General features: G+C 37.1%; 1 protein-coding gene across 4 annotated transcripts in view; it reads right to left on the bottom strand.

Annotated features, from left to right (window-relative positions):
• Positions 1 to 1532: 1532 nt before the first annotated feature.
• Positions 1533 to 27058, bottom strand: part of LNPEP (leucyl and cystinyl aminopeptidase) — a 53816-nt gene continuing 28290 nt past the window's right edge. For all 4 annotated transcript variants that reach the window (XM_083882916.1, XM_083882917.1, XM_083882919.1 and 1 more), the window contains 14 exons: positions 25332 to 25452; positions 24513 to 24667; positions 24081 to 24194; positions 15433 to 15564; positions 12641 to 12772; positions 11374 to 11534; positions 8803 to 8891; positions 7928 to 8108; positions 7122 to 7278; positions 5574 to 5758; positions 4755 to 4916; positions 3779 to 3919; positions 3211 to 3292; positions 1533 to 2197 (listed from right to left, as the gene is read on the bottom strand). In XM_083882916.1, coding sequence (XP_083739042.1) covers positions 2066 to 2197; positions 3211 to 3292; positions 3779 to 3919; positions 4755 to 4916; positions 5574 to 5758; positions 7122 to 7278; positions 7928 to 8108; positions 8803 to 8891; positions 11374 to 11534; positions 12641 to 12772; positions 15433 to 15564; positions 24081 to 24194; positions 24513 to 24667; positions 25332 to 25452 — 1944 coding nt within the window. In that variant the 3' untranslated portion in view covers positions 1533 to 2065. The remainder of the gene's footprint in view (positions 2198 to 3210; positions 3293 to 3778; positions 3920 to 4754; positions 4917 to 5573; positions 5759 to 7121; positions 7279 to 7927; positions 8109 to 8802; positions 8892 to 11373; positions 11535 to 12640; positions 12773 to 15432; positions 15565 to 24080; positions 24195 to 24512; positions 24668 to 25331; positions 25453 to 27058) is intronic.

Below are 27058 nucleotides of genomic sequence, written 5' to 3'. Positions count from 1 at the left end.
ACTGACACCTCACTCTTTTCCTGACCCTCATCCTACCCTAAGCCCATGTCCAACATGAGCCTTGCCAGCTAAGGCTGTGCACCTTGCACCAGGTCTTAGCTATTTCAGTCTTCATCAATTCCCAAGACACTCACAAAAAGGAGAACTGTATTTATGCATTTCTCATGGAAGGAGGAATTGACTCCAGTACAACTTATTAATAGGGCTGGAGACTCCCTAACAGAAAAATAATTTTAAAACCTCTATTACTGACATAACAAAAGTATGGCTATGCAACAAATGAAAAAAACATCTCCAGCTTTCCAGATTTTCTTGGTACACTTTCCTGTCTAAAACTCAGCTCCATGTTATTGCTTCATAGTTGTTACTAAAGCATTTTAATATAATAGTAAATTTTGGAAATTCCAGAGTGGAAATCAGGAGGAAGATAAGCTCCTCTTCCAAGTTTTGATTTTAGATTTTTTAAAGACTCAATACTGTGGCCAGGGATGAAAGAAACCACATGAGGAGACAGCAGGGGTAAAAAGTGGAAGTTTACAATGGAGTTTTCATTTAATTTAAGAAGTGACTAGGAAGAAAATGATGGCATCTATATGTGTATATACAGACACACACACATATATATATACACACACACAAATATTCAAAGCTGGAAAGAGTACTTCTGTAGAATTTCAAAGATTTAAAATAAAGGAGGAATCAAAGTAGTAACACATGACAGTATAAAAACTCCAAGAATATACTTAATTGCAATTATCATTCCATAATTTAACAACATTTCTAAATCTGCTTGCATGAATCCACAAAAGATACATTGGTAGTGAAATGGAAAGATAAAGACATATGTTTCCTCTTGCATGTTTTGTGCAAATATAATATAATGGCTTTTTTCACCACTTCTGAAAGACAGATTGCACTGCAGGTATTTAATCTTTACGGTGTTGCACATTAGGTTTTTAGCTCCTACTTTTCAAAAGACTTTGAAGATTTGTCTCACAAGATTTTTTAAAAATGTAAATTAGAAGTATTCCTAAAACTAATGCCATAAAGAGTGAGCAATGATGACAAATTACACTGTGATTTGTGAATTTTCAGACAATGAAAGACTGGAAGTTTACAAAAATTAAGTGACTGATCAATCTATCAACTGCAAACTCTCTGCAACAAGAGGTGGAATTGAAAGTGAGTAGTCAAAAGGGCACAAATCAGTATCAGTCCAACAGGTGAACCAGCCTGAAATAATAAATTTTGTGCTGTTGGTCAGAGACCAATACAGCAAAATCAGTTTAAGTTTGACGATTAATGATGAGATTCTCAAAACGATCTGATAAACTCAGAGTAGAAGCTCCAAAGTCACACCAGTGTTTTTGGAAAACCCATCTCTAAAATGCGTGGTTTTGCTATCTGTTTCTTTTTATCCATACTAACATCCAGTCACTTTTATATATCAAATTGTATACTATTAGCATAAGATCTTTTTTTAATGTGTAATTCCTAAAGAACACCATGACAATAAAAACTCCAAACATAAATCAAATTGGAATTGTATTTATTTTGCCTCTTGAACTTTATAACATTCACTACTAGTTACATATTTGAAATATAATTCTGTTTCACAACAACTTCTCTATCTACAAATGTGGAAACCGCATACAGTTTTGCATTAAGAAAAATCTACTGCTCAATGAGCAGTCTGCAAAGAAGTAACAGTTCACAGTAACTTTCTTTCTTTCTTACCTGACTGTAAGTATTAACCCACTGCCAAGAAACTATAACGCAACTCCAAAGGAAAGGGCGTAAATTTCACATATAAAATTATATTTAATCATTTGTGCAGATGTTTGGTCTATAGATGAAAACAGTTTCAGGGTAAATACTTACATATTGCTCAAAATGCTTCAAAGAAAATAAAAATTCATCTGAGACATGCCCTGAGCTATCTGGATTCCTTAATAGTGCAAGGTTGCAGTGATGCCTGGTTTCACCCCCAGCTTTTGAAAATGAAACACAGTAACTCCCCACAGAGCTCCTAAATGGCTGACACAGCACAGTATTTTTATATGTACTACAGCAGTTCTTGTAGCTTTGCCAAGTTTCTATCCATCCACTGGATATTGAGCTGAATTGTGTAAATTGCCTCTTTTACGCAACGCAGTTGAGAACTCTCCTCTGATTTTGACTCAAAAAATGATTTGACCTGCATAACAAGAATAACGAAAGAAAAAGGCAATCTTAATTAAAATAACACTAGCCAGAGAACTGAGTTCAGCAGCAAAGGCTATACACATGTTGCAGGAAATCCATTTTTGAGAACTGTTTGTATCTATGCAGTAAGCAAACCTCTCAAAGGAGTTCCAAAAATGCAAGGAAAGCATTTTTCATAGATTCAGCAGCAATAACTCATCTGGTTTCAATATATCATTTCACCAATAAACAGATATTCATTTACCTTATCACAAAGCCAACAGATAGTATGCAGATTTCTGGAAAAGAAGTCCTATTCTGTGACAAAGAATCGCTTGTTGCAAGCAACCCGCTTCAGCATTCCGAAACAGCCCCACATCCAATCGTAACTGTCAACGCTAACACTTAAAATACTATCAATCAAACCATTAACACCTATCGCTACCAAATTATCTGAATGAAAACATTAGACTAAACCATAAACATTTCTTGACACATTAACTTCAAGGCCTTGTTACGGAAGACAATAGAGTTTTCTAAAAGCTATTAAACAACTCTGGGCTGATACTCAACTTCCACAATAACTCTTTGGGATGGCTGAATGGAAAAAAGCAGCATAAAGCAAATTTTATGGCACATAAACATTTCAGACATACAGAAAGCATAGCTTCTTTACAAAATCTAGATCAAAATTACATATAGATCAAATCATTATTTTGTGAGACAGTGCGTTCCAGTGCACAGGAAAACACAACCACTTAAACCAGTAACTGGGTTCAACTCTGCAATGCAACTCTGTGACAGACTCAGTATATAATCTCCAGTGTCTATGCATATATTTGCCATGTGTGAAATAGTGAAAGCAACTGATAAATAACAAGTTTAAATAACAGGTTTAAATAAGTAACAGGTTTAGGATATAATAACAGGTTTAGGATATAATAACATGTTTTCCTCATCCTTCAATTAAATGAAAACAGCACTGGCACTAGAAAATACCCCTTTCTGATAGATTGAGCCACCAACCTCAAGTAGATGTGCCTTTGTTGCAAACTGAGAAGTTGACCAGCTAATGATATTCTGGATAGTGTATGAGCCTAGGTGGAACCTGAAAGACAAACAAATATTTTCAGCTAGCAGACACTTTAAGACACAGTTCTGGTATATGTATTCATTCTTTTCTACTATTTCTACTTCTTTGTTTAGTAGTTGGAAAATACTGGTTACTTGTTTTTAGGAATCCTGTGACAATTCAGAAAAAATCAATGCTGAATTAATTCCCTGTGTGTCCTTCTGAATCCATTTGATCCACATAAGTATCTTGCAACTGAACCAATCACCTTAGAGACAGCAACCTTGCAAGAGAAATTAAGATCGAGATTGTTTAGAATTACTCTGAGGCTCTACGATGACTGTTGAGACTTCAAATTTTATGTAGCAAATTATATTTTTAGACTCTGATTTTAAAACATTATTTAGAATTTTCATATGATCTTCTTATACAAATGCCACTATTTATTGTCTTCTTTGAAAGAAACAAACAGGTGCTTTTGCCGCTGTGAGTTTGAAGTTTCAGCTGCATCAAAAGTCTTACCTTCGTGTAAGCTTTTCCCAGTTCTCTTTGACGAAGTCCCAGGCCAGCAAATACCCAGGCAAATTCTGGCTAACAGTTGCTATGATATGTGAAAGCTCCTGTGACCTGATGATTTCTCCTTCAAGACTGTTCTGCATTAGCCTAGGAGACAGAGCATATGCAAAGACACAGGAAAAAAAACATCTATTCATATGTTCACATGGGTTTTCTCAAAGTCCTCAATTGGTTGCAAAAGATGATATAATACATGAAGCAAACAACTTCGGGTATCTGGAAGAAATCAACACTATATTTTATTACAGCAATTATATTTACTTAGCTTTAATTTCCAGAAATCAGAGTGACTTTAGTTCTAATCCAAGTGCCTGAATTTTCACTGGTGTTGGAAAGGATGAAGTGAATTCTAGTAACTTGTAAAAGCAAAACAATACATTGAAGAGGTAAGAGAGGGAGACTGAAGACTAAATTAGCAGGACAAGTTTGTGTTCTCCATGCAATATTAAGATATGGTCTACAAAGAGGAACATAATGCAAAGTCAAATTTTCACCCAAAGAAAGAAATGGAAAAAAGAAGAGGAAAAATACCCAAACAAAAAAATATACCTTAACTACTTATTATTTTGATTATAAAGATATAGCAATCTTTTAAGGTTCTATAGAACAGCCTGCAATTTTGTTACCTGCACTGCAAAATCTGAAATTTTGTGTTACCAGTAGTGCAAAGCCTTTAAGTTCAATTGTTTTCTCTTCACACATATCCAGAATTTGGTTTTTTGTGCTGCTCTGTCACATAAGTTATTTTTAAGTGAAAAGTATCAGGTTCCTCATGTGTACAGAAGCCTATGCAAAACATTTGGATAGATTTTCTTTAGCAATCAGAAATTTTTTCAACAATAGAAAAAAGGCAATGCACTTTTACATGAAGATTTTATCACTTGTTATTTACAGAGCATACAACTTTTTGTCTCCTTCATACCAAATCAGCCTTCTGGCATCTTCCGTGCTGGCCAAGGCTTCAATCATTTTGCTTTTCTCTGCTTCAGAAACAGAAGAGAAGTACATCTTCAGGAGGAATTCCCAGCCATCACTAGACTTGGCTCCAACTGCGTATATGGCTTTCATTACATCAGTAGGCAGACTGCAGGGAAAAACAAAATCAACAAAACAAATAAACGCAAGGGGCACAAAAATGCTCACCTGAGGAAGCAGAAAACAGTCACTAAATTAAAAGATTAACTTGAAGGAGATGCCTCTCTTTAGAGCAATTGGATTCTGTAGCAACTGTGAAGATTTGGCATGACTCAATTCATGCCAATCTAATACTTTCAGTCACTAAGAAAAAGCAAATCATTCAGTCACATAAAAACAAAGTAAATTGTACACAAAATGGACAATTTTCTATGGCTCAAAACGCACATGAATCCACAGCAGAATGAATTCCGTGTGATAAAAGAGTATGCTTTGGCTTTGCCACTAAGTAATCTTCTTTCAGTGTGCAGCTCAGGTAGCGCAGATAAAGAAAATTTATGGCTGGTTTTGCAGTTAAACTTAATGAGACTGGAGACAAAGTCTAGCACAGTCATCCTCTATTATGAAATAGTAATTACTTCTACACATGGAACAGTTAAAGACAGAATCACATTCTTTTTTAATACTAAGTTAGTGGTGGTGTTTTTTTGGCGTTGGTTTATTTTTCTTTTTTATTGTTCTGTTTGTTGTTGGGGTGTTTTCCCCAAACACAATGTAACAGGAAAACAAATGTGTAAAAGAAGTGGAAGCTCAGTTTTTGTGGTACCGTATTGTTCCATTAGACTTCATCCATGTCTCAAACATCTGAGCGGCAGTTGTTCTACAGTTTCGTCTATCATGGGTGCAGGCAAACGTCAGCAGTGTTGACCGGAGCTCTCGTTCAGACAGGGTCCCATCATCTGTCCAGTGCTGTTGATCAATTTTATCTCCAAACAACTGCTCTATCCTATGCTAAAGGAGGAAGAAGTTACCAGCAATAGCTAATTCCTTCTAAGAGGATTTTCTATATACAAAATTAGTTTAAAATAAGAAAATAAAAGGTTGAGCTTTTGAACTGTGGAAGCTAAACACAGTAGTTTTTCATCTATTTATTCCAACTTACATGTGCTATTTCTTAACTGCAGGAGTAAGGATCAGATACGACATAAATCTGAAAGATTGGCCAGGCACATCTTAAGTTGCACATGGAAACTGAAGACTACTCTTTGAGCCACAGCTCAGATTTGCTTGTAATCAGCTTACAATCTCAATATACTACAACTTCTGTATGTTTAACTGCTTTTAACTTCACCAAGTCACAGTAAATACGCCTTCGCTAAGCAGAAAGAAACAGACTTTTGTATGTCTATAGGCTGAACACCCTTCAGTTTTGTAGTTCTGTAGCTTGTCAAAACCACAGCTGATCAGCTACCACATCTCAGCTGAAACTTAAATAAAACTGAATAGACACTGCATTGCAAACCAGAGCTTGGACTGTTTACAGCAGATACAAAACAACTTTGTGTAAATTAAAATAGTGCTTTGTTTTTCCTTTTGTTTCCTTAAGCACTCACTAATTTTCCCTACCTAGCATAAAGAAAAATCATCTGCTATTTTACCTAATCATTTAATCATTTTCTTATAGACTAAATCCCTTTACTGACATTTAACACTGTAAAGCAGCAAAGGTAATTTCAAATCAGTAAATGAATATGGAGAACAAGCTCCATAATAAGAAGGTGAATAGAGAAATGAAAGACATATGCTTATCAAGAACTGAACCTACAATATTGATTTCACTGTCAAGTCTGTAGAACTATATTGTATTACGCTATTACACAACTGAAACAGGACAATCACAACCATCCCTGTGTTTCTATTTCTACAGGAAACAGTTCTGGGTTTTTCTCTTGTCTCTCTACAAAGCAATTAGATCTGATCTCTAGCCACTCTAACTTTTGAAAATAACTTTTCTTTACAAGGAAAGTACATGGAATCTGTTTAATTACATATCTGTATTAAATTGACCTGTATGGGCACCTTAAGATAGCCCCAGACACCATAGTGTTACCACTGCACCACGCTCCCTACAAAACATTTTGGGGTACATGGGTATGGTATGGAAACAGGGGAAGAAACTGGTCCAAAAAATGTAGCATTTTGGTAAGAGATCATTAGAAAAAGCTGTCAAGACTGGCAACTCTCTAGAATCCCCATTCGACTTAGTGAAATTAATGAATATGTTCAGCAGTCAACACGTAAAAAGAGAATGTAACTATAAAGAACATTAGAGCTAATTATTCAAAATCATCATTTATGAAAAACTAAGACATACCATGACTCGTGCTGCCAGTTGTTGTTCACTCTTTTTGTCTAAAAGGCTGTATATAAAACTCAGCTGGAACAAAGCTTCAGTAAGTGGTGCAGTGCTGTTCTCTTTGTTGAGGTAATCAATCAACTGAAAGGCCTTTTCCAGAGACTCTCTTCCTAGACTACAGGTCAATGAACACAAACATTAAAATGGATTACATAAAGCACTCCCTGGAACATATCAGAAGTGATGCTTTCCATTACACTAACAGAGAGATAAGTGAATAAAGGGAGTGACATAAGAAACAGTTTACATGTAGAAATTTTCCTATTTTAACTTCAGTAAGATTACAACACTATAATGCCTTCAGTTAACAGAAATTGACAATGGGTAAGTGTGGCAAGGATGTCTGAAAATACTTACAATAAATAAGGGTACTCAGATAGAATAGACTATCCATAACATTCAGCCTCACCTGCTCTGACGGTGGTGAAACACATGAGAGGGCACTAGTAAAAATTTAAGAGGGAAATAGCTTACTTTTCTAAAGTGGAGCACTAGAGTACAGGAGAACAATCTAATGGATTGGTTATTGGACACTAAAGAAAACAAATGTGTCTCCCAATAATGGAAACTATCATGGGGCTCTCTGTGATCCAAATAAATAGATGATGCTATAGAGAGAGTTAACATCTAGAACATCAGTGAACAGTTCCAACAAGGCTATTTCTCTAAAGCAATTGTCTCTAGAAACTAAGCCTGATCTTCTCTGACTTGAAAAAAAAACTTGAAACACATATTAAAAACCTTTTCCAATATAGAAGTCTTACCGTGCAAGGTTGAAGATATTGTTGATCAAATTCGCTCTGTCTTTAGGACTCAGAGCAGTGTGGTTTTTTTTCAACAAATCAATCAGTGTTTTCCAGTCTTCAGCATAGTGTACTATGTAATAGCCATTCATGTCCACATTGAATTTTATCCATTCCACTTCTTCTGAAAGTTCAATGACAGCTAGTGGACAGACAGTATGTTAGCAAACATTTAACAACTGTTTGTTCAAATCAAAGTCTATGAAGTAGACTAGTTCCAGAGAGACAGTAAATTCTTTCACACTATTTCCCTCTACAATGAAGAAGGAAAAGCCAGACCGAAGGTTTTGAAAGACAGCTCAAAAATTCCAGGTTTTAGTCTGTCATCCTTTTTCCTACATCTGATTGAGCATTGTCACAGACTGCCCCAAGCTGCATCAGTAATTTTTCTCCATTTGTCCAGTTGTTCTTTCAAACAGCCCCATCTACTGTTACAAATACAATATTTTCCTACACAATTAAATAAAATAAACATTTCAGTGGAAAGTTACTTCCTAACATTTCAGCAAACTGGCACATCAACTTTCACGTAACTTGCCCTCTAAAGAACATGCAGTTTGAGAGATTGTGTGTATGCATTGCGACGAAAAGCATAGGCTACTAGAAATTTCAAACCTGTGCTTCTGTTCCAGTAGCTGTCATGTATTTATACACACAATGCTACAGGGAACCAACTCTCTGACAATGACAACACCAGCAGTGCTTTGCTCCGGATCTCTGAAATTATTTTTTACCCTGTATGTCTTCAGCTTCACACCTTACTCAAGGGTGTTCTCAGAAAAATTATGTATCTGTACCACTTGCGTAACTTGCTACCAAAGCTTTTGGTCACATACCTGACTTCTGATCCAGTAAATGTGCATTAATACAATGTGTGAAGTTGCATCTATTTGTTATGTAAGTGAGAGGAATATGCCACAGGTAACTGCAAAGGAAAACAAATGTTTACTGACATGTTATATACGTATTTTCTCCCTTGAATGGTTTAAGAACTTTTGTATACTAATTATACTAGTATCACTGAATGCTGTGCAAAATAATAAAAGCATAAACATCATTGATATAATCAGAATATGATGAAAGAATGCACAGAAATGTGCACAGCACGCAAAGAAATTATTTTTTCTATCCCACTGTGTTGAGAAATGGGTAAACTTTATAGAAAAGACTGGGTTCAAAGAGACCTTTTCAGGTCATCTAGTTCAGATCCCCTGCAATAAGCAGGGATAACTTCAACTAGATCATGCTGCTCAGAGTCCCATTCAGCCTGGTCCTGAATGTTTTCAGGGATGGGGCATCGACCATCTCTCTGGGCTACCAGTGCCATGGTTTCACCACACTTATCATAAAAATACTATTCCTTATATCTAGTCTAAATCTACCTTCTTATTTTAAAACCTTTATTCCTTGCTCTATCACAACAGGACCTTCTAAAAAGTCTGTCCCCATCTTTCCTTTAAGTACTTGAAAGGATGCAGTGAGGTTCCCCACAACCTTTTGCTATGCAGGATGAACAGCCCAAACTGTCTGTCTGTCCTTGTATAGGAGAGGTATTCTGCCCATCTGATTGTTTTTGTGAACCTACTCTGGACTCACACCAACAGGTCCATGCCCTTCCTGTGCTGGGATCCCAGAGCTGGATGCAGGGTTCCAGGTTTCTCAAGAGCAGAGCAGAGGGGCATCCCCTCACTTGCCCTGCTGCCCAAGCTGCTTTGGATGCAGCCCAAGATGCAACTGGAATCCTGGGCTGTGAATGCACCACTCCCCCAAGCACTTATCTGCAAAGCTGCTCTTGATTTGTTCACCCCCTAGCCTGCATTGATACCAGAGGTTTGCCCTGACCAAGGGCCCACTACTCCAGTTTGTCCAGATTTCTATGGATGACATCCCTTCCCCCAGGAACACCAACTGCACCACTCAGCTTGGTGTCATCTACTAATTCTCTTTAGGGGCATTTGATACCACTGTGTATGCCACCAATGAAGATCTTACACTGCACTTGACCCTGATGGACTTCACTTTTCCTAGCACTTCTTTCCCATTTCCAGCATGCTAGATAGCTTGTCCAAAATCATACAGACAGTACATCTCTGCATCAGAAATTCATCCAGTATTATTTTTACCTGAGTCCAACATTGTTTTTCTGATCTTTTACAAGTCTTAACTAAAATTAAAAAATGACCCAAGTACCAGACTCAAATTCCGAATCATGGTATAGAAACCATAATTACCACAAAGAATTTGTTAAGTGAACTGCAAACTGGAAGGATAGATGCTAAGGAGGCTCATAATGATGATAAGGACTTGGCTATTTAGAGAAAAACACTTATCTGAGTGAGATGAAAGAAGCTGCACATATTAATCTGATTTTGACAGGGACCCCCTTCTATGTATGACTCACACAGAGTACTCTCTTTCAAAACCTTTTCATGCATGCCCCAAATTTACATCAACTAGAAACAGAAATTACTTAGCTTAAAATCCTTCCCTTCTTCCCTTACCTTTCAACTCCACACTGCTTTTCTTCTCCACATAACAAACATAAAACAGAGCCCTCTAAATTCCTATGTTTCAAGAGACAAATTTCTTTCACAGACCTAATTTTCTGCAAGATGATGCAACGGACTCAGCTCCAGCTTAAACTTCAATCTCAAAAAACCCCAGCAAAATCCCAAAGGAATTCACAATTACATGTTTTTAGAAGACACTGTTGAGGGTCATAAGGTAAGTTCCATTAGCAGTAAACAAAACTTTAAAATTACCAACTGCCACATCTTTGCTTCTTGCATATTTGCTTCTACATATTTGCATATGTACTCCTTTTAGGTTTGGGTACAATGTATATTACCTCTGTTACATATTCAGTCATTTGTTATCATGCAGCAGTGTCATCTTACAATTTTGAAGCCAAGAAAGCATTGATTCTAGCTTCTCTACCTTCCTGTAGCAAAGCCCAAGGTAGGCACTGAATTTTGGAAGTAAGAAGAGGCTCTAAAGTAGGATACATGCATCTCCAACTTCTGTAAAACTTTTGCAACTTACCTTTCTTCAGAGTCTTGTTAAACAAACAAAACTTTCTCCAATGTAAAGAAACCTTTATTTATGAGATCTGCCTTTTGGTATTGAAAACCAACTCAGTGTCAAGTTTAAAAGCTTCAGGAAAATGATGCATGTAAGAAATTCAGATTAGAAAGGATATCACTGATTTTTACCAGTTGCTTCAGTGGAAATGGACATGGATCTTCAGGCAGATACTAGATGTGTGAATTTCTGTGCTGAATTCTCTATTCTCTACTACCTGCCTCCAAAGAAAACACTAAAAGGCCTGAATATAAGTGAGAAAGATGTACAAGGTTTAAGACAGCAGCTTGCTATTAATGGATAAAAGGTATTAAGAAGGTAATAACCTTGCATCTGATGTCCAATTTTCTGGTTCCACACGATACAAGAATTTCTCTTGTTGTACTGAAATAATCTTTCCCTTTCGGACAACAGTGACTAAAGGAAATCCTTTATGCACAATCCAAGTCTTCATCATTTTTTTTACATCTAGTGTTCCATTGGTAATCTGTAAAAACAATCATCACATATCAAGAAAATAGCAAATAGAGAATACTTAAGTTACCAATTAAGTGGTAGCATGATTTTGCAGCTGTAAACTATCGCTTTGACAGTAAACTTGTCAATTTCCTTCCACTCTCTGGACCTGGTGTGCAGCCAGTTTCTAACTCAGCAAAGACTGCACCTGTCCAGGCCATGAGCTGCCAGTTTTTTCCAGGAAAATGCCATGAGAGACAGTGTCAAAGACTTTGCTGAAGGTCAGGCAGCCTGTCATCCAACAGGTGGATCACCTGGTCATAAGAGGAGACCAGGTTGGTTGGGCAGAACCTGTACCTCCTATTCCTGTGCTGCCTGGGCCTGATTCCCTGGTTGTCCTGTGTGTGGTGTGTAATGGTACTAAAGGTCATCTGCTCCACGACCTTCTCTGGCACTCAGTTCAGATAGATAAGCCTGTAGTTCCCTGGACCCTCAGTCATTCCCCTGTCCTTCCTACTGTCTCTCCACCCTCCTTTCCCTGGCCTCTCTGGCTCCCACAGCCTTGCTGACTCTAGCCCTCATTCTGCTCTGCCCAAGCCTTTCCTTTCTTGAGCCCTTCATACTCATTTCAGACAGAGACTTATGCCTGCCTTATAATTTGAGAGCTGCCTGTACAGTCTGCTTTCCTAAAATTTCAACACACTTGTTAAAACAGAAGCTATCACAAATGGAGTTACACTAGTAGAGAGTAACCTAAGACCTCTGCGAGGTTGTATTTAGCTATTCCTTAAAAGTAAATTTTATCCTGAATTTTATTACTTTCATTCTGGTCCTAACACTTCCCGTGTGATTCTAGAGAGCATATGTCCATACTGGATGGACATGCATGGCGGTACACACCCACTCACAGTGCTTTTTTGGGGATGACACTCAGTGTATCTTTAGAAGCTTCAGTAATCTCCCTATCTATATGAATAGGATATATTGGAAGAGGATGAGCAAAATATTCAGAGTATTTACTTGCATTCCATTATCCTATTTTTTTCATAAACAAGGAAGTAAATAAAAAACTTATGATACACTTAAAGAAGTGGAGAAAAAAAAAGAGAAGAACAACAGTGTGCCAAAGATGGATACCTCATTCATGCTGTCCCACAGGTCATCACTCTGGGCAGTTCCGTAGTTGTGATTATGCAAGTATACCTCAATACCAGCTTGGAAAACATCCTTAGTGAGATAATGCTTCAGCATCAAAAGAAGTGAAGCTCCCTTTAGGGAAAAAAAAAAAAAAAGAAAATTATACAGTAAATTGAAGTTACAGAACTTTTTAAAGCATAGGCATATTATAGCTCTTTCATAGTACAGGAATAAGTCAGAAGCTAGCAGATTTTATTCCAATTAATATCCTTCAAATAATTTTTACACTTAGTTGCCTTGGAAAAATATTCTTTTACTATTTCATAAACTCCAAATACAGTTACAGAAAACTTTTTCCAGCTGCTTTGGAAAAAAATATTTTAAAGGCTCAAACTACAGTTACAAAATAGTCTAGTAGAATCTGACATTTTTTCCAATTAACATAATCTGAAAATTGTTGCCTTCTTACTCGTATGTCTCTACTGGTAGCCATTTTTCATTACCAATATTCATCTCTATGGTACAGAACTGCACTTGTGAGTCAGTGTTTAACAGTCACATGATGTGCAGTTATATCAAAACCCTAAAAATATAGGAAAAATATACACTTGGTAGGCTGGAACTGACTGCAGAAGAACAAGTACATTTCGATGTGTTTAAATACAACCATGTCTTGTAAAGAAAAAAACGTAGTAACTGAGTAGTTTTAGTATCAAAAGGGCTGTGCATGTTTCTGTGTCAAAGACACTAATAAGTAAATTGCCTGAGGACTTGGATATTATAGAACTAAACACAGATGAGCAGCCATAGATCAAGAATAGTTTAAAGGTGCACTTTATATTTCTCGTACTATTTCTAGGAAAGAAACAAAAAATAAAGGAGAAGATTTTAGAGAGAAAATGCATTGTTTTCATGCATTCCAAACTCAGGTTCTCGAATTTGAGCAACATCTGAAACTGAAGGCTGCCTGGTTATTCACTACTCATCAAACATCAGGAATAGCCCTTTTACTACAGTTTTTAATAATATGGCCACAATTTCTTCTCCTGTATGGATCCATACTTAACCTACAGCTCTGCTCCTTTGCTTTCCCTACTGTCATATCCTTCCATACACTCTGCTGTTGCAGGTGGATCTTGTCCCAGCCATGGGTGTTAGGTTTACTGATGGTCTACAAAAGAGTCAGACTAAAAATAATATTGTAAAATTATTTCTATTCCAGACAGTACACTGTAGAGGTCACCTACTAATGTAATGTGTCAGTTGGCAGTCCATTAAAACAAATTATGTTTTACAATTCAGTAACAGACAACCTTTTGCTTACTAGGGACTACATTGCATGTGTCTTCTCATGTGAATCGCCAAGAACTCTACCTAAGCTATAGGTACAAGAGTAAGGGAATACAAAAGCTTCATGCATGAATGAAAATATATGCAATGAAATCCTCTGAAACATAGAAAGAGCTGTGAAAACATTATTTCTGACAATGTGCAAAACCGCTTTCAGTCAGATCTTAAAGGTGTACGTTAGTACTATTCTATACAAAATTTGCAAATACTTATTAGCAGCAATGAAGTAATAAAATGATTCTCCAAATAAAATGTTACACTAATTGACTAAAACTCCAATCCAATCACTTGGGACTTTTCCGTTAAAATTACATAGAGAAGTTTCAATCAGTCAAAGACTGACAAATTTTGTATCTCTAAAGTTACTTTGCTAAAGACACGATTGTGCCAAATATATAGCTTCCAGAAGCTCACCAAAAAGGGAATTACTTGAGGCACCACTTCTGAAGCACGAAACAACAAGCATTTTGATAAAAGGAGAGAATCCAAATTCATTTAACAACCAAGGTAACCTGAAAATCACACATATCTGTTCTTGCAGTTGAGAAAACAGAGTCCAAAATAAACGGAAGCACAACACTACTGTAGGTCTATTTGGCATCCCATACTATTCAAGGACGCCAGACAACGTGTGTTGACCAGTTGAGACTTGCAAAAAGAAGCCAGAGTAAACAAACCAAGACTGTCATGGGAACTGCATTCCACTGAGCAGAGGAAGATGTAGTATTTGACTATTTTCTAGCAGAAAATAGGTGTCCCCATGATTTCTAATTAGATGGAAGTACAAGACAGCGATGGAAAAAAGTCAGCTAATCCAAAATAAAGAAACAAACGACTTTCCTCCAACATTATCAAAATCTGCTATTTAAAACCTGAGACAACGTGAATACAAATTTTGCAAATACAGGTATTTCTTCTCTCATGCATTTTTAAGCAAGGCACTGAGATGCTTTAATAATATAAATCTCACATACAACTCTCACTAGACATTGCATTCAGAGGCAAGCCTCCAGTTTAGGATATCTCTAAAATACTGGGGCTTTTTTAAACCAGGGAGAGTATAAGATTGAGTGATTATTTTGCTGTTTTTAGTCTTTTTTAAAATCACTTGCTACAGTCTGCTAACAGAAGAATATATGCCTAACTGGTTATGTTGCTTCACCTATTGGTTCCCCTCTTACATCTTCATGAGTATTATATTTTGTGCTTAAGCATTCAACAAGATGGTAAGTAAGGCCATAAATACATATACATAATATTTTCCTAATTGAATGCTATGTAGGTGCTCAAAAACATTATTGATAAATCCTCCATTGTTTGAGATGAGTGTAAATAACCTCCAAAGGTTTGTCAATCATGCCTATTTACTTGTGATTCCACATTCATATTTTCAATAGCTAATGTATTGCTTTCCAAATATTTTGCAACATTTTTACAGTTACCTTGATATAAGAAAGACTATCAAACATTTCTTCAATTTGCTCTGAAGACTGAACAGCAGAAGAGACTGGATGTGAAGAATTCAAGGTATCCTTCATCATAGCCTTGAAAATTAAAGTAAGGAAATCTTCATCCTAGAAGAGAAACATTTTTAACTGTTTAGAAACCTGAAACACATGTTAAGCAGAAAAGTAAGTTGTCTCTGCTTTGCTCTTCCACTGCTCTTGGCAGCAAAAGAATTGTCAGGGAATCATTTATGAAAGGTACCATTTCCCTGCCACATTTTAGCAGTGGAATCACTGCTAAACTCACTTTTAAGTTTCCATCACTTTACAGACTTTTAAGCCCCTGTTTCAGACAAGTGTGTCAATGGCACTAGATAAAAATGCACCTTCTAAGTAACTGTGTGTGAAATTTCCCCTTTGGCTCACCACTGTTTTCAGTTCATTTACAGGAGGCACGGAATACAAAAATATGACTTCCATGTGCTTTAAGCATGAATTCTAGAGAAGTTATTCACTACTGTAATGTTTGGGAGAATGTAAACAGCACCTGATCTAGTGATTACCAAAGGCTCTTAACTTCTTTTCTTCTAAAATGAGGATATTTTAATTTAATACACTGGTACCAGAACAAGAGAACCGCAAACACCGAAAAGAAGCTGATCGTATCAGTATTTGTCCATTTCATTTTATCAAGGCAAGCAAACAGTTAGTTCTCTATACAGCAAAGAGTTAAAAAACCCAAAAAACCCCCAATAACAACAACAAAACAAACCCACAAAAACCCTCTGTGAAATACAATAAAAATAACTGTTAAAGTTTAAAATGTTACAGCTATTCTTCTTGAATGGAAAAGTTCTGGATGATGTCGTCTATTTTTATCAAAACACATTCTGGCACCATCAAACAATGAAATGATATATTGGTCAAGGCAGCTTGTCAGACAGCTTTTGGAATGAAGTACACAGACCTTAGATGGATCCTTGTTTAAAAAGGACACTACTTTTGTGTCCCACTCTCTCAGTACATATGCACCCAATAAGCAGAATGGCTATAAACTTTTGGTGACAATCCAACTGAACAACCAAGCTAGGCCAAATGAAGAAGTTTTGAAACATCCAGTCCTGTAAAAAAATTCTACTGGACCAGGTTAGGAGCTCAAGTTTCTTAATACTTATGAGTGACTTAAGAACTCAAAACTCACACCTCTCCAGAATGCTGAGAAGAACACAATCTATAAAGCAAGAAACAGTCAGCACAAATCAGGTGTTTAATCCCATGACTAAGGCAAATCACATAAACACTCCTAGAAGTTGATTTCAGGCCTCAGGTATGTCTTCTCCTTGGAGGTATCTTTATCCAGAATGCAAAATTAGTCTCTCCACTACCCCCTACACTTAATTCCGCTAACCTTTGTTTATATGCCCGTCATTCTCAGTGACAAGAAAGTTATATAGGAGCAGATGATATCCTTTCCTTGGAGAAGAGAGACTGAATTTGAATCCATCATATTTTCCAGTGTCTGAAAAGCTAGGTCATTTAGTATCTGAGTGAGTTAGTAAATAATAACTGAATTATTATATCAGAAAGATTCTATCCTTCAGCCGTATATATATAAAGAGAAGTGCCTGTGGGAACAGTGTTTTTTATTAAGTGTTACTCAATGTATCAGAAACCTTTGTGGTGGACTATTTGATACTTTTATGCCAGATCCATTCATTTATGAAACCCCAACTGATTCAGACACCAGCAAGAACCATGATGATGGGAAGACAGTTACCTCATGTAGAGAAAGAAAACAAAGGGAACTTTTAACTGAGAGAACAAAGAGCATTTAGTTAGAAAGAAAATACTATTCAGTCCAGGCAGCAGAGATGTAATGAAGTTTTAAAAAACATAACAAGTAGCAGGTGCAGAGGAGTTTGCAGATAGAACTATTACATAAACATTTATCTTTGAGATAAAAAGTCTGATGCTGCTATTAGGGAATTGATCATGAAAATTATTGGTTAGCAAGCATATTAATAATTATACTATGGGTTATCCAAGCCCATGCTATTCTAACCCAATTGTGAAAATATTATAAAAGCTGTGTACACTTTTAATAAATGTCTCTGGTTATACTGTGACTGGAGACCCTGTTTCTTTCATGTGCTTGCAAATGGCTCCTTGAACAGGGACACACAATCTCCTAAGGCAATCCTGGACTGGCAGCACATCTCGACTGTACCAATGGTGAGCTTCAGGGATCACTGAGGACATCCTTTCACCACTGGCTAATAAACAGGTTAGGGACGTGGTTGGGTAATGCAGAGGGATGCACCCCAACAGCGTAATTCCCACATAAAATGGGTCACAGTATCTCCGAACTAGAAGTCTGCCATAAAGACTGCTTATTAGACATAGCAAAGGAGCAAAATCTTAAAATTCAGGAAAATTAAACTAATACAACTCTTTATATGGGAGAAAGCTAACTGTTCCTGGTACCTCTCTAAAGGCTCTTCTGACCTCAATCCCTGGAAGTGAGTGGGGGATGCTTTAAAAACATGTCAAACACATATGCCTGAGATTAACTCAGCTGAATTTTTAACATGAAAAATTATATATTCTGCATTGCAAGCTTTTCATAATTTTGAAGACAGTACTCCCAGCTGCAAATTCTCCTGCAGACACTTCCTCCACTCAGAGCAATGCTTTCATGTTTTAATTCACTTGCTTTGCATGTGGAGAGGACCACTGGGGAGAAAAAAGAAAGCAAGCTTGCAGAAAAAATATCTGTTATTTGTATTCTAAAATACCATCTTAACAGCTGAAAATTACGGCTGCAGCACCATCTACTGATGCAAGGGTGCCAAAATAGCGCTTTGTGACTGAGTGAATTTTTCTGCTCCCTTAGGCAAAAGACTTTTTAGACCTCTGTAGAAAACCAGCTTTGCTTCAAGGAGATGTTGAATTGCTCCATCCTTTGCCGAGGTTTATCAAGGCAATCAGCCTTGATATGAGCAACTTTCCAAGGAAAGGTTAAAGAACTAAGAAAATCTATGAAAGAGAACGATTTACAATCTTCCTATACATTGAGACTTATAGAAGCTATTGCAGAGAGCTATGTTATGCTACCTGCTGACTTGAAAGCTTTATTTAAATTGATTATGACATCAGCACAGTATTCTATATGGTGGACAGAGTACAACTGGCTTTGTGAAGATCAAGTGCAGGTTAACATAAATAATGCTGCTAATGCTGCAATAACAAGGCATCATTTGACAGGCACTGGAGAAGAGATAATAAGAGAACAGTTAAGGATGCCCGCAGAAACACATAACCAAGCAAGGGAGCTGGCTGTAAGAGCTCCGAAAAGAGTGCTAGATATTACTAGAACTAAACCTGGCTTCTCTACTATAAGGCAAGGACCTCAAGAGCCCTACACTACTTTTATTGATCGTCTGCAAACTGTGACAAGGCAAACTGATTTATCAGATGCAGCAGAAGTTTTATTCAAATCCTTAGCTTATGAACAGTAATCCTGTCTGTCACAAGGGACTTGATCTAGTTAAGTACAAACCTGATATTTCCTTACATGACTTTTATCAAAGCTTGTGCACATGTTGGTACAGAACAATACAAAGCAGATTTATTAGCAACTGCCTTAGCTCACAGCTACAGGTTGCTAGGGCAACAGTCAAATGTTTTGACTGTGGAGAAGGTCATGTGAAAAATCAATGCTCAAAGAATAAACAAGGGAACAAAAAAACCTAGTAAACCATGCCCTAGATGCAAGAAAGGTTACCACTGGAGAAATGAATGCCACTATAAATACGGTAAGACGGCAAACCTCTGCCACAGCAGGGAAACTTGAAGATGGGCTAGAAATCCTGTGCCCCGCAATGAAACAGGATCCAGTCACAGCAATCCCACACAGCTCAAGCTCAGGAACATTGGGGGACCTTGGCAGTTTCTGCCACAACCACAATAAATAACACATCACTTCACCTTGTACCTACAGGTAAATGGACCCCTTCCTTTTAAATGTCGTGCATTGTTACTTGGGAGATCATCAGCATCATCTAAAGTGGACTTTTTATTTTACCAGGAATCATCAGTTCTGATTCTAGGGGTGAAATAAAAATCATGGCTTGGACTCCTAATCCACCTTGTACTATTTCAGCAGGATCATGCATCGCTCAACTGACACCACTCCCTATACTACCAGACACGTAATTGATGCCATCTGCCAGTGCTGACAAAGGCACTGGAGGTTTTGGGAGCACAAGCACTCCTCACTTTTACTGGTCTAAACTTATTTCAGTGCAGCAACCTTTTCTAACCTGTGCTCTAGACAGCAACTCTTTTACGGGATTAATAGATACCAGAGCCAACAAAACCATCTTCAGTGAATGTGAATGGCCACCTACCTTGACAAGGCCAACAGTGATTGTCACAGGCATCAGAGGCCAGCAGATGCCACAGCAGTCAGCTGAGGAACTCGTGGTATATGGGCCAGAAGGGAAACAAGCACAGCTTGAACCATATGTACTTTCTGCTACAGACACACACACACACTGTGGGGAAGAGATCTGTTACCACAGTGGGGGCAGATTTTGACAACAAATTTCTCAAAGAGACCACTGATGTACAGCTGAAACTTAAACTCACATGGAACACCAATACCCCTCTGTGGGTGGATCAGTGGCCCCTCGGAGGGGAATGGCTGCAACAAGCACAAAAAATGGTCAAAGAACAATTCGATCTGGGAAACATAGTTCCTTCTACAAGCCTGTGGAACACCCCAATGTTTGTGATTCCAAAACAGACTGGCAAATGGAGACTCTCACGAGATCTCAGGGTTGTCAATGCAGTAATGGCCCTGATGGGCACTCAGCAACATGGAATTCCTAATCCAGCAATGATCCCTGAAACATGGGAATTGTTAATCACTGATTTAAAAGATTGTTTTTTCCCAACTTCATTACACCTGATGCTGCACCTCGTTTTGCTTTCTCATTACCATCTTTGAACAACAGTGAACCAATGCAAAGGTATCACTGGATTGTGTTACCATAAGAAATGAAAAACAGTCCTACAATATGTCAGTTTGTGGTAGCAGGTGCTTTACAACCCATGTGACAGCACTTTTCAAAGGTTTTGTTTATCATTACGTGGATGATACACTGCTAGCAACAGGTGACCCTGTAGCATTGCAGAACTGTTTTGCCTTTTTTTGTTTTTCTCTTGGTAAATTTGGTCTGTATTGCAGCAGACAAGGTTCAAACTGTCCCACCATGGAAATACCTACGGTTTCTATTATTTGAACAGAAATTTGCTCCTCAGCCCATTGTGCTGCAGACCTCTATTAAAACACCAATTGATTTACAAAAATTATTAGGAACTCTTAATTGGCTCAGACCTACCCTTGGTATCTCCACTGAGGAACTGTCACACTTGTTTTACTTACTTAAAGGAGACACAGACTTACTATCTCCTCTCCTCACAAGCTGGATGCAGAAGCCCCTGAGGCATTGCAACTTGTAGCAAATTAAACTTAAGACCCCTTTTGTATGCAGACAAGCAGAGTTACCACTGAGGCTTTTTCTTACCCTAGCTGAATTCCAACCAAAGGCACTAATAGCACTGTGGTGTACAAACAATAACTGTGGATAATAGAGTGGGTATTTTTTCCTCATACATTTTCAAAAGCAGTAACTACATTGCTTGACATGTTTGCTGGACTTGTTTCCACAGAAGGAAAATGATGCCAGACCCTAAGTGGGCAAGATCTTTCTCAAATCCACATTCCTTTGCCTGCAAATGCTTTTCAGGATATGTTCCAAGAATCATTATCTTTACAGGCTGTCTTGACAGACTTTCTTGGAAACACTGTTAATGCTTTGCTGAAAAACAAACTTTTGCAATCTTTAAAAGATCTTTCTTTACAGCCATGTTTTCTAACATTGTCACAGCCCCTGTCTGGAGCAAAGACAGTTTGGGAATTGTTGATCGTTCTGGGAAAACTCAGAAAACAGTTGCTGTTTGGAAAAACTCCACAGAAGATTAGGAAAACTGATTTTTCAGCCAAGGTCAACACAGCTAGTAGGGTTAGCAGCCACTGCAGAAGCTTTTTGACTGTTTCAAAATGAACCTTTCAACTTAATATCAGATTCCTTGTATGTAGTAGGTATTTTAAACCATATTGAACAGTACTTTTTAAAGCAGGTACCCAACATGGATTTGTTTATGCTGTTATCTACTTTGTATGGTTTTGTTTGATGCACATCTCACTGTTTTTATGTCATTCATCTCAGGTCTCACTCATCATTGCCAGGACCTCTGGTGGAAGGCAATGCAGCTGCTGATGCTCTGATGATGACGACAACAGTTCTGAATCAAATTACACAAGCAAAGTTGTCACATGACTTTTATCACCAGAATGCAAAAGCTCTGAGTAAACAACTTGAACTTACCCTTTTTCAAGCCAGATAAATTGCTCATTCTTGCCCTAAATGTGCTCATTTAATACCCTTATGTACCACAGTAAGTAGAGATCCAAGAGGTTTGGGTGTCAATGAAGTCTGGCAAATGGGTGTTACACACGCTCCCTCTTTTGGCACCCTAAAATATGTGCATGGATCAGCTGACACATATTACAAATACTTTGTTGCTTCCACTCATAAAGGGGGAAAGGCAAGAGATGTCATTGAACACATGTTGTGAGCTATTGCTATCTTAGGAGTCCTGAAAGTAGTGAAAACTGATGGTGCAGTTTATGCAGTTTATGAAATGGTGCAGCACATGTTTCACAACCAATGAAAACCCTTTTTCATTGTTGGGGTATATACATCACTGAACAGGCATACCTCATTCCTAAACAAGTCAAGCTATTGTGGAACAAACACAGACCCTTTTAAAAGAATATGCTTCTTAAACAAAAGAGCGGGGTTCCTCTAAGTATAACACTCGAAGAACAGTTGGACAAAGCAAAATTTGTTTTAAATTTTTTAATTATTTCCAGATTTGATAACAAAACAGCAAGCAAAAAAAGGTTTTCCCATGATCCTTTAAGAGATTCTCAATGACTTGTTTATTATAAGGATTTGCAGAGTGGACAGTGGCTAGGCCCTGTACTTTGCTAACATGGAGGTGTGGTTGTGGCTGTGTTACTCTATCCACAGGTGCTCACTGGTTATCCACAAAGAACATAAAAACCTGCCACAGAAGGGATGAAGACCTGAAGGCATCACAATTTTAGTAAGGTAATCAGCTACTATGGGTTTAGGCACATCATGTGTAAACCCTTTTTAGCATTCTCAGTGTTTTCTGAATGAATGTGAATGCAACATAGGCCCCACAACCAATGAGCCAATGTCTGGCTCACATCAGCTGAAGCAATTAACCAATCTACCCTTTGTATACCCATGACCAGTCCTAGTGATCCATTTCAGACAAGCCTGGTTGGCATTCCTTTGACAAGGTAGAATGGAACAAGTTATACAATCAAACAGTTACATGTATTTGTACAACTCCAGGTAAGAGTAGCTCATTGTGGTGTTTCGGAACTGAAGGAGCTGTCTGGAGAACTGCAGCAAAACCAGGGATGGGATCCTTTCCACCTATTCTCCTGGCTGGGGAGATTTAATTTCAGACCTTGGGTCAAATGTGTAGTTAGTTTCACTGTAATAGACTTTACACCATTTTTGATAATTATGTTATGTTTATCATGTGTATTTTCTTGGATTTCAATGGCTTATCCACCAGAATGTAAAGCAGATAATGCATATGCAGACACACTGTAGTTGCTTTGCAATGCTTAGTAAAAAAGAAAAGGGGAGATATAGAGAAAGAAAGTAAAGCGCACTTGTAATTGAGAGCAAAGAGCATTAGTCAGAAAGAAGAGACAATTTAGTCCAGGCAGCAGAGTTGTAATGAAGTTTTAAAAAATGTAACAGTTAACAGGTACACAGTAGTTTGCAGAAAGAACTATTATATAAGCATTTATATAAGCATTTAAGAGAAAAGTCTGATGTGCTGTTAGGGAATTGATCACAAATATTATTGGTTAGCAAGCTTATTAACAATTACACTATTGGCTTTCCAGGCTCACACGATTCTAACACAATGATGAAAATATAATAGAAGTTGTGTACGCTTTTAATAAATGTCTCTGGTTATACCATGACTGGGGACTGTGTTTCTTTCACGCACGTGCAACCTCTTTCATGCACTTGCAACCTCAGGCATATTTAATAACATAAAGCTTCCTAGGTCTATTAGGAAAAACAGAAGTAGACAAACTTTTTCAACAACACATCTGGACCTGTTCTAGAAAGATTTTAAGTTATAATTTGATATATAGACATCTACATGTTTTAACACCTGCTATTGTGCACAGTATAATTTAACCTTCACAAAGCACAGCGAACTGCATGTAGATTACTACCAAAATAAAGCAAAAAAAATTTTAAACCCACAGAAACAAGGTACCCTTCTCAAAGCAACTTGCAATATAATAAAATACCAAAGAAGAGATGTAGCAGGATCAAAATGGTTCCCAAAATTAATTTCAGTATCAGTTCATAAATATCAATCATTTATAGGCAGCACTAAAAACAGATAATAGTGAAGGTCCAGTAAATGTAATTACAGAAATTACTTACTAAATGTAATTCTGGAAAAACCTCCTCCATGGCAATGTATTCCATGAAAGTGGCAAATCCTTCATTCAGCCAGAGATCATTCCACCATTCCATAGTTACTAGATTTCCAAACCACTACAGAAGACAAAAACACCATTATTTTCTTAAAATCAAAATCAAATGAGAAGTACTCCATCCATTCTTTGCCTTATCTTGTGGTAAAATGAAGGTCAGTCAAAACCACAGTTAAAGCCTTTGCAGCAACAACTCCTCAAGCATGGCATGAGAGTTGCACTCTGCCTGTTGTGCTGTAGAAAATACACCATCAGGTTTTCTGAACAGATACAATGCACAACCCAGTCACAGTGAGAGGAAGGGCGTATTTAAGGACGGAATTGCACTTAAAAACCAAAGACATTAAAAAAGAAAACAATAACCTTGCCAGACTAGTACCTGATGGGCAAGTTCATGTGCTATCACTGCAGTTACTAGCTTTTTATCCTGTGCTGAAGAAGTATTACTGTCAAATAAGAGCGCTGTTTCTCGGAAGGTGATCAAGCCCCAGTTTTCCATTGCACCAGACTGAAAATCAGGAATCGCCACCAGATCTGGAAAAGATTTGAAAGAAGGTTTTGAAAATTGCTATTTCAAGTAATCCTGTCTTTAAAGCTTATCTATTATATGATATCATAATTAAAATGATTATTAAAATTTTTAAAAATAATGATTTTTAAAAATTCATGATTTAAACCTTCTGGTGCAGACATACACTCAAATCTCAAGTACAGAAACCCCACAGAATTATAACAATGTTTCTCTAGCAGTACTCTGACACAAACAACTTAAAGAGACCCTGTCTATGGATCCTGCATGAACATGAATATGAGATGCCCTGAAAAGTACACTGTTGTAAAGTAGTCTCTTAGAAGACTGCATTTCACTATCTTTCCAGTCAAACTAATGCATGTAGAGGAGTCAGGCTGCAGATCTTGCACTTGTGAACATCGTTCACAGACTGAGAATTTCCTCACCACCAAGTTGAGTAACACTAAAAAAATTATTCTTCTATAAAAATATAAGCAATCTGGCTCCAAAAGCACATAAAACTTTCCAACTTGGGACTCGCTTAATACTTGCACTCAGACAAATATGTAATTAGTTTTTAAAATTATTTAATGATTTAGTAATTGCAATACTTTTAAAAAAATTAAAATTCCCATGCATTTTTCAGATTAAAGAATTGATTTTTTTTTTAAGTCCTAAAGAACTTACCTAATTTTTCAAGAGGGTATTTCATTAAAAAGTATTTTTGGTAAAATTCCAGAAGCTTCACTGCTGTGTCTAGGGCATACTCAACTTGGTTTAGATGCTGCGGTATGGCATAGACAGATACCTACTCCAAACAGAAAAGAGAAAATATTTTGAAACTTATAGCTACAAATATTTAGAATTGAAAGAGGAACTGGCAGGAGTTTCTGAAACAGTTAGGACACATTTTTGCGAGTACATACACAAATTAAGTACAGTAGTTATGAAGTTGCTCATAAAAAGCCAGTTTTTCTTACTAGAGCTTATTAACTAGTCAAAATACAGGGACACTGTCCTGTGCGCATGCAAGAACAATTCAAGCACGACTGCTTTAAAGAACCTGTTCAAGAAAGGTCTACATGAAACAAATTTTAAAATCCCTCATGAGTTATTAAGGGAGCCTCCCTGTACACCTCAACTAATCTTCAGGCTATGATAGCATTTATAATGTAATAGGAGTAGTATGACCTCCAAGAAATTCTCTCAAAAAGTAGTAATTGACATAAAGCTCATCCTTATCTAAGGTATGGCCACATCAGACATGATGTAAGAAGCATTTAAAAAATTGAGAGGCTACAGTCTCCCTCTATTCATATTGAATTGTCTGTATCAAGGAAACATCTTTGATTAGGTTACAGGTAGATTCACATTTAGGAAATCCTTTCCTATACGAACAAAGAAATACATGGAGAACCATATTCGAGTTCTAAAAAAAAGGAGTCCCTCTTCTTGTGCTATAAATTAGTTCAACAAATAACATTTCAAACAGATGGAAAAGATCACCTTTTAATTTTTGAGTCTGAATGAAGCACATATAAATAAGAATCTAGTCTAGTGATCCTGGAGTACAAAAGCATTATTTGTTTCAAATTCTAAGCTTAAAATGAAAACATAAGAGCCTCCCAGGATCATCTGGAGTTGTGAAAAATCTCATTGCATTATGAGCAATGAAGGAACTTTACTTCAACTCTACACTATCTTAAAGCTTTCATGACAATAAACTTCTTCTGTGTGAAGCTCATTCTTTGGATCACCCAGCCACAAATTGCTGGAAGGCTTCTAAGTCTGTATTTCCTGGGAAATGTCAATATATGCTTCCTTTTTACTGACTTCCTTGGCCTGCTAGACACTGATGAGACTATTTTAGACTAACTAAAAGTCTGGCCTTACTTGGTATTCTTATGCTTTCTCCCTTCAAGGTAGCAAGTATTCTTAATAAGATTAAAATACTGATAAAGAGAATGAAGAAATTAAAAATAATAAATAAAATATAAGTATTCTTATTAAGTTAAAAAGTTATCTGCCTCAAGAAACTGACTGTATGGTTTTACCAGAATACGGTTCGAACACAGACCTGAATAAAAGCCACTACATGAAAAAAAAAGTGTAACAATATGTTCTATTCAGCTTTCATTAGAAATACTTGTCTTGATCAGAATCAAATCCTGTCTAGTATCTTTACTTGTGTTTGTTTACTGGATTAAAGAGTGGGTTTCTCTTTCTACAATGCCACTAGCACTATTCCATCTGGCTTTTTCTAGATACATAGGCACTTCTGATATTTCACCACAAAGGGGCAGTTCCTGCTAAAGAGTCACGAAAGTCATTGCTTACATGAAACTTCTGCTCTTTCTAAAATAAGACTAAGGAGAATCTACTAATATTATCACACTTACTCTTTAGTTGCTCTA

The sequence above is a fragment of the Zosterops lateralis genome (genome assembly GCF_965231275.1).
Source record: "Zosterops lateralis genome assembly, chromosome: Z".
Classification (NCBI taxonomy): domain Eukaryota; kingdom Metazoa; phylum Chordata; class Aves; order Passeriformes; family Zosteropidae; genus Zosterops; species Zosterops lateralis.
The sequence above is the reverse complement of the archived record's forward strand: the minus strand, read 5'-3'. Positions and strand labels throughout refer to the sequence as shown.